General features: G+C 38.9%; 2 protein-coding genes and 1 pseudogene across 2 annotated transcripts; 2 read left to right on the top strand and 1 right to left on the bottom strand.

The window, feature by feature from the left end:
* The window catches only part of LOC149048939 (uncharacterized), a 976-nt pseudogene extending 597 nt beyond the window's left edge, over positions 1-379 (bottom strand).
* A 2,818-nt stretch (positions 380-3,197) lies between these two features.
* On the top strand, positions 3,198-4,634 carry LOC149048938 (uncharacterized). Its single transcript, XM_089199260.1, has 2 exons — positions 3,198-3,600; positions 3,827-4,634. The coding sequence occupies exons 1-2, from the start codon at positions 3,277-3,279 to the stop codon at positions 4,487-4,489; spliced, it is 987 nt and encodes a 328-aa protein (XP_089055386.1). The 5' UTR covers positions 3,198-3,276; the 3' UTR covers positions 4,490-4,634.
* A 5,495-nt stretch (positions 4,635-10,129) lies between these two features.
* LOC149048937 (uncharacterized) lies at positions 10,130-11,906 on the top strand. Its single transcript, XM_089198763.1, has 2 exons — positions 10,130-10,532; positions 10,760-11,906. Exons 1-2 carry the CDS (start codon positions 10,209-10,211, stop codon positions 11,420-11,422), a joined length of 987 nt encoding a protein of 328 aa, XP_089054889.1. The 5' UTR covers positions 10,130-10,208; the 3' UTR covers positions 11,423-11,906.
* Positions 11,907-12,500: the final 594 nt, after the last annotated feature.

Below are 12,500 nucleotides of genomic sequence, written 5' to 3'. Positions count from 1 at the left end.
AAATGGAATGCAGTCAGTGTTTCCCTTCTCAGCCGTTTGTAGTCCTGGCTGGTAGAGGAGGTAGCGCCGATGCAGTCGTCAATGTAACGGCCGTAGAGTTTAGGTTTGGGGCCGTGGTATTGACTAAAAAATTGATGTTCGATAAAACCTACGAAAAGATTGGCGTAGCTGGGTCCCATTTAGTACCCATAGCTACGCCATTAGTTTGTTTGTAGTAGTTACCACCGAATGGAAAGCAAGAGAGTGTAAGAACTATTTCGGCTAGACGGAGTAGTGTTTCAGAGCAAGGTTCCCAAACAGTGCGTTGATCGAAAAAATGTTTTAGGGCCCGGAGACCTTCGTCGTTGGGAACGACAATATAAATAGATGTAATATCCATAGTGAAAATAAATTTGTTTTGGTCGAGGAAATTCAAGTCACGAAAAATTTCAAGTGCGTGTTGGCTTTCCTTAATGTAAGATGGTAAAGTTCTGACGAAAGGTGCATTTAAACTCTTGACAATGGTTAGTTTACGTTTTCAACTCAGTTGTTAACACTAAATTGCCTTAAATTATTAATTGGACGCGTCCGAAGAGATCTTACTCTAAATTTTTCAATATCGCAAGGAAACTTTTGTGATTCTGCTGAGTTAACGCTGTTCACTGTTATACAAGTCAATAGAGAGTGGTGTGTCTTCTTGAACCACAAACTACAGTATTAAACAAAAAATCGCATCTGCATGCTTTTTCTTCAGACCTATTTACACATCGAAAGGAACCAAACATCACTTCTTTGTATATTAAATATAATCAAAGTTAGTAATGGTCTGAAAATAACGTACTCGGCTCCCTTTGATAGTACAAAGGTTTAGCGGTATGGGGTGCAAAATGTTAATTTAACTGTTTTTCAGGGTAATTTTTTAAGTTTCCTCGTGAGAAATGTGAGCAGAAATTGTAATGTGTGTCTTCTGTCGTTGTTTGAACTCATTCCTGGCTTCCCTGTGTAGAATTTCTCCAAAACAGTTACATCTACATTTTTTCTTCGACTTTGCGCCGAACGAGAGTATGCAAACCAAAAAGTGTAGCTTCTAATTATTAAAAATGTTCTCCAGAGTCTATGTTAGGTGACAAACTGGGCTAAACCGACCCTTAGAAGGTTGAAAGAGGGGAGCCAGCAGGGGGTGGGTTCCGCAGTTATTATCTCCGACCCCCTTTGAGAAATAATTTAGTCATAAGTGAATAACAATGAAAAATATCGTGTTTTTTTGCAAGAAACATTTTCAAGTGTAGCTTCTAATTATTAAAAAATTTCTCCAGAGTCTACGTTAGGCGACAAACTGGGCTAAACCGACCCTCAGAAGGGGAGGAAAAAGGGGAGCTAGTTTGACCCACTTTGAGAAATAATTTAGTCCTAAGTCAATAACAAAGAAAAATATCATTCTTCAGGTTTGCACAGCACTAAATCCTTCATCTGCTGGTCCTTCATGTCGCATGAATACTAGCCCACTGAATGCACGAGGAAAAGTGATGGCATGATCCACTTCGGCTCAAGTTCCTTTTTTTTTTGTATGTTCATATTTACTTGATTGTTTGGTTTTTTTGCAAGAAACATTTTCATTCTTTGTCCTGCACAAACGAAATTAAGAATTCTCTGCCGTATTGTTAAGTTGAAAGGTGTGAGTACAGACAACGATGACACCTCACGCAAACAATTTTTCTCTAAACTTTTCAATATCGCAACGAAACTTTTGTAATTCTGTTGAGTTTGACGCTGTTTACTGTTTTACAAGTTAATAGAAAGTGGGGTGTTCTCTTGAAACCCAAAGTATAGTATTCAACGAAAAAAAGCACCTGCTTTGTCTTCAAACATATATATATCGAGAGGAATTAAACATCGCTTCTTTATACATCTACATATTAAATGTAGACAAAATTGATAATGGTCTGAAAATAATGTACTCGGCTCCCCTTGATAATACAAAGGCATTAGCGGTTTGGGGTGCCAAATGTTAATTTAATTATTTTTCAAAGTAATTTTAAATTTCATCGTGAGAAATGTGAGCAGAAGTTGTTATACGTGTGTCTTCTCTTGTTGTTTGAACTCATTCCTTGCCTCATTGTTTAGAATTGTGTTTAGAAAAGTGTAGCTTCTAATTTTTAAAAAAGTTCTCCAGAGTCTATGTTAATGACAAACTGGGCAAAACCGATCCTCGGAAGGACGAAACAGGGAGCCAGTACGGGGTAGATTCCGCAGTTCATGTGCCCAACCCACTCTGTGAAATAGTTTAGTGTTGAGTCAAAAGCAACGAAAAATATCGTTCTTTAGATTTCAACAGTGCTAAATTCTCCATCTCCTTCATGTCGCGTGAATATGAGCCCATTGAATGCTCAAGGAGGAGTGTCGGTATAATTTACTTCGGCTCAAGTTCCTTTTTTGTTGTAAGTTCATATTTACTAAATTGGTTTTTTTTTGCAAGAAACGTTTGCATTCTTTATCCTGCTCTAACCAAATTCAGAACTCTCTGCCGTATTGCTAAGGTGAAAGGTGTGAGTACAGACAATGGCGAGGCTTCACGCGAACTCTTGTTAATCCTGCTCAAAGAAAGGGATTTATCAAAAGGAAATTACTTCACCACAAACTAAATTATAGAGAAAGTTATCTCTTAGAGTTCTCAAAGTGTGTTCGTAACCTTGGTGCAACATGAACTTGCATAACAAAGCATTAAAATAGAAGACGTAGAAGTACTCACTATAGCTAATTAAGCTGACTTGTAAAGTTTATTCTAAGTTTACAAATTTGAAGTATTTGGTATTTGAATTTCAGATTATCACTATTCAAAGCGACCGCTTTGTTTGAAGTTGCATTTGGAAACGAATTGTACGCATCTTTTGCAATCAACGTGTTTGATACTTTCCAGCAGGTTGAGGCTCATTTTAACAGAGATAAAGACTCCTGAATGTTATAACATTGTCAACTTGCGGTTTTCGTTCGGTAGTTCAATGTCGATAATGAAACTTTGTTTTCGTTACACCCTAGCGTGTTAAATTTGCAATAATGATCTTCCATTGTTTGATCAAAGTTTGTTTATGTAAAGACTTCTATTGTAAAGTAACCCTCTCCATTGAACTAAACGAGTGTTTCTCGTAAACAAGTTCCTTAACTTGGACAGGTGAAGAGGCTACCGAATAAATAATAATGTTTTGTCGCATGTAAAAGGCTTCATTAAACACAAATTTGTCGTTACACATGCAATAAAGCTCTGAGTGTTTATCTGGTCACATCGCAGCTTCATCCAAAATGTTCTCCAAAAAGATTATCATTTGTTTTGTTCTGTTTTCATATTATTGCTATGCCCATGAACGTTCTTGTCAGCAGTACACTGAATCTTTTGATACTCTTTTCTACAACCGTGTCCTGATCGGCCAGGTGATCAAGTCGTTGTTCACTCGTGGTGGAATTCTCTCCTGTGCTCACAGATGCTTGTCTCTTCCGTCATGTTCATCATACAACTACCAAATGTCAGAGTCCGACTATGGCGTTTGTGAGTTAAACGGCGGAAAAGAGGGCGATCAGGAAAACTTGGTGGAAAAAGCTGGTTATGTTTTCGCACGGCAGAGGAAGGTAACGTAACTGTGTTTGCCACCTTGGTTTATCCTTCTTAATATCACTTTAGAATCATAGCATTTTTATTTAAAAAAGTACCAAAACGAAGGCAGAGAACAGTAAAGTAAACGGGAGGGAGGAAGAGAGGAGTAGAAGAACCCAAAGAGGTCTTTGATAAGCTCGAGATAGGACTTGTTAGAGCTCGTAGGAGTTTAACCCTTCTGCGATTTTTTTATTTCCGCAGCCGCCACGCAGCTGCAAAGAGGCAAGACAGCTGATCAGTAAGCCTGTATCAGGCTATTTCTATATCCAAGACAACAGCTGTGATAAGTTTAAAGTCTACTGCGACTTCACCTCAGAGCCCGGCTGGGCCTGGACTCTAGTTATGTCAGAAACCTTACAGAACGTTGGCGAACCTTTTACCCAACGGGGTTTGTTCACAAATGAGCCAATGAGCCCAGAGGTTCCCAACTGGGAAGCGTACAGGCTTCAATTAGACCGCATGAAAGGGTTGAGATCTGAGTCAACACACTGGCGAATAACTTGCAGTCTCAATCTTGCGAGCGTTGTCGACTATAGAGATTACGTTCGAGCAAAGTTTAAAGACTTCGACTTATTGACTCATAAGAATGGGGGTAAAAAAACTTGTGAACTCGTCGATTACATCAATGTCCATGGACACGACTGTAAAAACTGCACCGCAGTTTGGTATCAGTCCGCTGAGTACATTTTAGCCCACAAAAGCTACGAAAACGTCTGCGACTTTGCTAGAGCACCAGGGTCTATTCAAGTTGATGGCGTTGATAGCGAGCAAAATTTTGGTCGGTATGCATTTTACAATCCTAACTTCCGGTGCACATCAAATAGCTCTGCCACAACCAACTACTGGTTTGGTTCACAAGTTTGAACTTTTTCTCATTGCTCTTACGAGAAAAAAAAACATGTAAATAAACTAGCTTGCTGATTATTTCATTTGAAAAAAAGTACTGAGACATCAGTGACGTAGAAGTTTTTTGTTTTTATGTCTTGTTGTTGTTGTTTTTCTATGCTTGTTGATATGATGATTAAAAATCAGAATAAGTAGATTTCATAAGTTATGCAAAGTACTGCAAAAAATTTTTTAATGTAATTTACGAAATTCATATTATCAGAAGTAACGTTATTTGAGGTCTAATGTAACTAGTTGTATTAATAGTAACGCAAGGTAATCAGTAGGATTGTAGGTAAGGTAACGAACTCATTAGCATTAGCAGTATTTTCAAGATCTCGGTCACAGTTTTTCACCATACGGACCTCCCAGCCGGCAAATAACATATATATATGCACTAACTTGCGGTATAAGGGACTAGAGCATAAAAATATGGCAAAAATAATGTCACTAAATCAAAAAAAGTGATAAAAAAAACATCATTAACTAAGTGGAGTAATGCTTCTCACAGCTGATCTCAGTACAATTTTGGCAGTTGCAAAAATGAAGCATGAAAAATCTTCAGGCTTTGACGGTATTCGAACCCATGCCTCCTGTATATATTACTTTGGTGGTTTTTATTTGATTTTCAATCCGCAGCTCAATTCCAGTTTAGTACAAAGTGTATGAAAATCATTAATATGACAATCCGTTACCGTGGAACGAAATGTCTTGGAGTTTAAAATTCGATCAGTATGCCAGGATGAAAGTGAGGTATGCACAGAATAAGTTGTACAACTGTTATCGTCCGATCTATTACACAATTTTCAAGTATAACCTTTCTACCTCTTCCTTAACCGGACGAAGTGATTTGAAAATGAATATAATAAACTGAGTAATCAGTCAGTAAAAAGTTAACCAAAGAAGTTACTAACATTGATAATTCGGTTTTATCGATTGAGTTGATAATGTAAATTAGCCACCGCAGAGATATTCTGAGACTGACGGAGTAATTAAATAGAATGAATCAACAAGCAAAGCTGTTGCTCGCCGATGATATGTCTGCATTTCTAATCTTTAGGGATGTAGACGGCCAGGCGCTGTTACCTATCACACTTACCCGAGGTTTCCCACCTCCATGTAAACAGGCCCTAAATATAGTAGCTTATAGATTGCCTAAAGGGATTATCTACTCCTAGGAACATGCAAAACATGGCAGACACTAACACCCAAGAAAATGGAAATCCCACAAGTAGCACTCGATTCACACCACCAGAGGTAGATGTTAAGGTTCTAGAGAATCAAGATCTCTCGCAGGACCCAAAGCGTTGTTCTTCTGCTGATAGTAAAGGACTTTGAATCGCTAGGCTGTTTGAGTTTTCTTGAAAGTCTTGTTAAGAGTTATTACAATACTCTTGGCTATGAATGCTTAATAGATATCGGTAACGGCAAGAAGAAAATGATGGTTGCTGTGATTAAAAGCGAAGAGGGCTCCAGCACTATGGGAGTTCGCTGGTTAGCGTCCTAAACGCCGCGGTCCCGGAGCTGTCTGTGGGTATCTGTGCCAGTTTGAATGAGGGGAAAGCAAAAATAGGTGGTGTTGTCCAATACCAAAAGCTAGCAACCTACTCCTCCATAAAACAGACGGACTAAGTGATCGAGGATCGAAACATCAAGGCTCCTGTGAGAAAGAAACTAGCGAATCTCATCATAAGTATTTGAGAGGGATGGAAACAATCTTTGAAGAACTCAACCGATCTGATGGTGACGTTAAGCAGATATGGCATATTTCTGAGTGGGCCTGAGGTAGTTATGACAAAAAACGACGTGTTGAACTGATTGAACGTGTTTCTTAAGCTACAGAATATGAAGGGGAAGGTAATGAATAATTAAACTATTTTAGATATTAAGATGTGTCAGAGGCCCTTTTTGGAAGTCTGTCTGTTTGTATTGTCTGTCTGTAATGTCTATCTGCATGCCTGACTGTCTATCTGCCTGTAGTGTCCGTCAGTCTGTTTTTCTGTCTGTTGCATATGTTAGGATACATTTGACAGCTGGATTAGGCAGTCCGGGATAGTTATTAGTTATAGGGGCGAAATTTTGGGCACGGAGGTAACAGGACAATTACAATGACACATTTAATTGAGGTTTGTTTTTCAGGGAATGAGGAAGGTAAAGAGGGAGGGAGGAGGTTATAGAGAGAGGGAGGAAGATAGAGAGGGGGAAGAAAGATGGCGAAGGAGGGGGAAAGATAACGAGGGAGGGAGAAAGATGGCGAGGAAGGAAGGAGATAGAGAGAGAGGAATATACAGAGGGAGGGAGAAGGTACAGAGGAATGAAGGAAGGTACAGAGAGAGGCAAGGAAGGTGAGCAGAGAGGGAGGAAGGTATAGAGGGGAGAAGGAAGGTAAAGAGGAAAACAGGAGGTTATAGATGGAGGGAGGAAGGTGGAGAAGGGAGAAGGAAGGTAGAGAGGCAGGGAGGAAGGTGGGTAAAGAGGGAGGGGGAAGGTAGAGAGGGAGGGAAAAAGGTGAGTAGAGATAGAGGGAGGAGAGCAGAAAGGGAGGAAGGAAGGTAAAGAGGGAGGGAGGAAGGAAGATGGAGAGGGAGAGAGGAAGGTACAGAGGGAGCAGGGAAGGTACAGAGGGAGGGAGGAAGGTACAGAGGGAGGCAAGGAAGGTGAGTAGTGAGGGCGGAAGGTATAGAGGGGAGAAGGAAAGTAAAGAGGGAGGGAGGTAAGTAGAGAAGGAGCAACGAAGGTAGAGAGGGTGGTAGGAAAGGAGAGAGGCAGGATGGAAGGTAAGTAGGGAGGGAGGAAGGGAAGAATGAAGGTAAAGAGGGAGAGAGGGAAGTTGAAGAGGGAGGAAGGAAGGGGATGAAATGGGTGGGAGGAAGGATAAAGAGGGAAGGTAAAGGGGGTTGGTGAGAAGGACAAAGGAACGGAGCGATAAAGGGTGGAAAACGGGTAAGGAGGGCAGGACGATGGAAAGAAGTGTGGGAGGAATTGAAGTGAGGTGGGTAGTAAAGAGAAGATGAAGAAGGGGAAAAAGGAGGAAAGGAAGAATTTCCGTGTCCGGCGAAGGTTCCCCTCGGTCAGTGCTCTAGAGTTTCGTTGCTGTGGAGAAATTCCCTTTGTTGACCCAAAGCTAACTTTTGACGAAAGAATCAGCTGTATCACGAGGCTACCGTCGCGCTGGTCAAACCGAACTGATAACGAATGAGTTTATAGTCATCTGATTCAAGTTAATCTGAAATAGGGATTTTAATAGAGAAAAACTTCTTTAGTTTAAGCATTGCAGTATTGCAGTGGTGCATCACTAGTGGCATCAGTATTATGAATTCACACAGCTCACACAACTTCACACAGCCCTTGGATTCGCTACCATCTAATTCAATAAAATTTGTGTTTCTTTATTAATCTCGTTGCAGTGCTGTTATTACAATGACATCGCTACTGTTGCTTCTTTTAGTTTCTTGAGGGCAGGGGGAAATTGGTGGCTCGTGGGATTGGATCTTCGGAAACCTAGGATAGGAGAATACACGGCCGTTTCGAGCTTGTGTTTATGCCAGAGGTTTCGCACTGTTCACGTAACAGGATATGGATCAGCTCAGGAAAAGGCTTGAACTTCATTACAAATAATGTATTTCTGTTATTAAAATACGATGGAAACTACAATTGGTAGGATTTTCATACGATGAGAAAAGCGCAAATGTAGTCATGTGGAAAGACAAGGAGTATAAGTACATCTCAAACGCGTGAAATAAACAACAACAAAGATCTCACCATTCTTCGCTTGCGAAATGTCATTCGAAAAGAATGTTGAACGATCGTGTATGGTGTGGGAACAGGTCCCCTAATCTGCATTCTTTTTTTAGCTGAATTCACTGGTTATCTTTCCCTGATTTGACCAATGATTAGTGTTCGTAACAGGCGTCTTTGAAGCCGGTACGGAGCATAAGGCCGACGACATTGAAGAGCAAAATCTCCTCGACGTCGACGATCGAACCGCGTCCATTTTGGCCAAACAGCCACATCCTTTGGAAAGTAATGTATAGAAATACCCGGTATATGTGTATTATTCTTGTAGCTAGCATCATTTGGCACTTTGGCCACGCAATACGTTCGTCCTTTCATCTAGATTTCTCCTTTCTCCACCAAAGTTGCAGACGTGTCTTCACAGTTTTCTACGTCACAGCTGTGTAACATGATCGTTTTGGCAGCGCGCTTAATGGAGACACTTTTTGGCCACCAAATCGTACTTTCAATGCACAAAATGGTCACGGAGCACTCGCTTGGCGCTAAGGTTGATTATGTCCAATCTTGAATACAGCTGTTGACCATAAAATGCAAAAAAAATTTCGTGTCATAGGCACTTTAATGAAGACAATAAAGGTTGACAAAGAAAGCTTTCAGTATGTTAAGGGCCTGGAAACAAAAAAAAGGCTCAATGCCTTGTGTCACGATTTTGTGGGATGCAAACTTCTAGCAAAAGACTTTTCTTGCGATTAGAGTGTAGGGAATGGCTCTCTTTAGTCTTGTATCGCAAAAGTGAAGGCTTTTCAATATTATCTCATGTGCCGTATAACCCCCGCCTATAATACCTATAACCTATAACCCCTGCTGAGACTTAACAAAACCATATACCGCAATAATGTCTCCGACTCCATTACATTTTTTTTCCTCTGAGAAAATTCTTATGTTGATTCACATGTTGACCAAAAAAAAAATACAAACGAAAGGAAAACAGAAACAAATTGAAACCTAAGCGGCTAGAATTCTCGTGAAAAAAAAATCTATTTCCTTTTTACTTTAAGTGTCTAAGTGTTTAAGTGTAGAAAACTCGGTCTCGTCGCCATTACCTTTCCAAAAAGGCGTAAGATACATGCTTTTGGAAACTCTTTTGTTAAACAAATTTTCCTTCAAATGCGAATTACTAAGTCAGAGCAAGCGTATTATCTCACACATAAAAATTATGTATAAATTCATGTTGAGATATATGATTTTAGAAAATATCTTTGCTGAAAAAATGTTCCTTAAAAAGCACATTACTTAGTCACGGCCAGTGTCTTATTTAACATATGAAAATTATGTTTCAGTAACTAAACACCTATCTGAATTAGTAAGGTTACTGGAAAGATCTTTCTTCAACTAATTAAATTTTTTGTTTAAAAAAAAATCACCTTAATAAAAAAACATAATTTTTTTAGGAAACTCCCTATAAACATTGTGAAGAGTGAAAAACATTCAGACGTTCTGCCGCCGAGCAGGACATTTCTTTTTATCATAAATTTGATGTTTTATTATATTTTAGGCTCTAAAAGTAATTTTGAATTGTATTTTTTGAGCTCTTAATGTAGTTCTTAAATTCTATTGTTATATTTTCATTAGTCTCTTTGAATATGATAGTTTATGAAAATTCTTCATACAAATTAATTTTTTAAGATACAGAGCCCCTATGGAGACCAGCCTTGGAGTTGAATGGGCTACTTACCCTGTAATTTAAGTTTTACTTCACTTTATCTTACTCCTTAAATTTTTCCATAACTTAATTGAGAAAAGGAAATAGACAAAGAAGAGCAAATTAATATTTTATTGCTTTTAAATTTTTAATCCATGGCCTTGTTGATAAATGCATTAATTGTACGCTAACATTTGTACAAGTCACAGAAGTAGCCCAACCCTTGCCTAACTGTTGAGTTGCTTGGAGATTTTAACCAAAATGTTCTCCAAAACCTTCGTTCTCCTTTGCATATTCTTTTCATACTGTTACTATTGTGACGGGGATTATTGTGAGCGTTTCAGGGAGTCCTTTGATTCCCTCTTATACAACCGTGTTCTGATCGGCCAGGTGATCAAGTCGTTGTTCACTCGCGGTGGAATTCTCTCCTGTGCTCACAGATGCTTGTCTCTTCCGTCATGTTCATCATATAACTACCAAATGTCAGAGTCCGACTATGGCGTTTGTGAGTTAAACGGCGGAAAAGAGGGCGATCAGGAAAACTTGGTGGAAAAACCTGGCTATGTTTTCGCACGGCGGAGAAAGGTAACTCAGCTGTATTTACCAACTTGGTTTATCTTTCTTAAAATCTCTTTCTGAATCGTTGTATTTTTATAAATAAAGCACCAAAACGAAAGCAGAGAAGAGTGAAGTGAACGGGAGGGAGGAAGAGAGGAGTAAAAGAACCCAAAGAGGTCTTTGATAAGCTCGAGATAGGACTTGTTAGAGCTCGTAGAAGTTTAACCCTTCTGCGTTCGTTTTCATTTTCGCAGCCGCCACGCAGCTGCAAAGAAGCAAGACAGCTGATCAGTAAGCCTGCATCAGGCTATTTCTATATCCAAGACAACAGCTGTGATAAGTTTAAAGTCTACTGCGACTTCACCTCAGAGCCCGGTTGGGCCTGGACTCTAGTTATGTCAGAAAGCTTACAGAACGTTCAAAAACCTTTTACCCAACGGGGTTTGTTCAAAAATGAGCCAATGAACCCAGACGTTCCCAACTGGGAAGCGTACAGGCTTCAATTAGACCACATGAAAGGGTTGAGATCTGAGTCAACACACTGGCGAATAACTTGCAGTCTCAATCTTGCGAGCGTTGTCGACTATAGAGATTACGTTCGAGCAAAGTTTAAAGACTTCGACTTATTGACTCATAAGAATGGGGGTAATAAAACTTGTGAACTCGTCGATTACATCGATGTCCATGGACACAACTGTAAAAACTGCACCGCAGTTTGGTATCAGTCCGCTCAGTACATTTTAACCCACAAAAGCAATGAAAGCCTTTGCGAATTTGGTAGCGCACCTGGGTCCATTCAAGTTGATGGCGTTCATAGCGAGCAAAATTTTGGTCGGTATGCATTTTACAATCCTAAATTCCGGTGCACATCAAATAACTCTTCCACAACCAACTACTGGTTTGGTTCACAAGTTTGAAGTCTTTCTCATTGCTCTGACGAGAAAAAAAACATGTAAATAAACTAGCTTGCTGATTATTTCATTTGAAAAAAAGTACTGTGACATCAGTGATGTAAAAGTTTTTTGTTTTTATGTCTTGTTGTTGTTGTTGTTTTTATATGCTTGTTGATATGATGATTAAAAATCAGAGTGAGCAGATTTCATAAGTTATGCAAAGTACTGCAAAAAATGTAATTATACAATTAGGTTACGAAATTCATAAATTAGAAGTAACGCTATTCCAAGTCTAATATAACTAGTTGTATTGGTAACGGAAAGTAATCCGTATAGCATTGTATAATATAACTAACGTGGAGTAATAATTAGTATTGTAAGTAAGGTAAAGAACTCAGTAGCATTGCCTTGTATCATAGATAGCATTAGTTTTGTATTATTAGCTTCAAAAATATTGTTTCTCTCGTTGGAGTATAAATAAACAATAAAAATTCAAAAGTTTGAAAAACTTAATATTTTATTAAGCCCAAGATAAGCCACAAAGCTTTGCATATCTGTTCTATTTGTTTGTTGAATACTGTGGTTTGATTGGCTATCATTTCCGACGTGACCATTTTTGAGAAAAATGAATTTCATGAGAATTATCAGAAATAAATAAACAAATAGATGAAAAAGAACAGTTACTAAGATAAAATTTGCATTAAGTTGCAGTATAGGGGACTTGAGCATAAAAATATGGCAAAAATAATGTCACTAATTCCCTATCAAGCTTCCAACTAATTTTATTTCCCCTAGCAAAGCAGAAAAGAAGAACCCACGCGTATAAGAAATAATAATCAACAGACTTACTACTCATTCAAGAGCTATTTTGTGAAATAGTCGGCAACGCCTAATATGGTAATTTTTTGCTTTGGGTTGCTTACCTTGAAGTCATCTGTGATCAGTTGAACTGCAACATGGAATCTTAGACTATAGCTTGAGCTGAAAACAGCTTTGCTTTGAATAAAAATTAACGATGTCTCAAATGATTTTGAATAGTTTGTGTTGGTGTTTTTTTTTTTTTAAGTGGGGGAAAAGATGAGGTTTGGTGGGATGTGATATC

Source organism: Pocillopora damicornis, chromosome 3 (genome assembly GCF_964200805.1).
Source record: "Pocillopora damicornis chromosome 3, jaPocDami1.2, whole genome shotgun sequence".
Taxonomy (NCBI): domain Eukaryota; kingdom Metazoa; phylum Cnidaria; class Anthozoa; order Scleractinia; family Pocilloporidae; genus Pocillopora; species Pocillopora damicornis.
The sequence above is the reverse complement of the archived record's forward strand: the minus strand, read 5'-3'. Positions and strand labels throughout refer to the sequence as shown.

Bases quoted from the DNA above. Each gene is read 5' to 3' on its own strand.
- LOC149048938 (XM_089199260.1), top strand. From the start codon at position 3,277: ATGTTCTCCAAAAAGATTATCATTTGTTTTGTTCTGTTTTCATATTAT. The intron at 3,601-3,826 runs GTAACGTAACTG...TTATTTCCGCAG, and splicing joins TTTTCGCACGGCAGAGGAAG to CCGCCACGCAGCTGCAAAGA.
- LOC149048937 (XM_089198763.1), top strand. From the start codon at position 10,209: ATGTTCTCCAAAACCTTCGTTCTCCTTTGCATATTCTTTTCATACTGT. The intron at 10,533-10,759 runs GTAACTCAGCTG...TCATTTTCGCAG, and splicing joins TTTTCGCACGGCGGAGAAAG to CCGCCACGCAGCTGCAAAGA.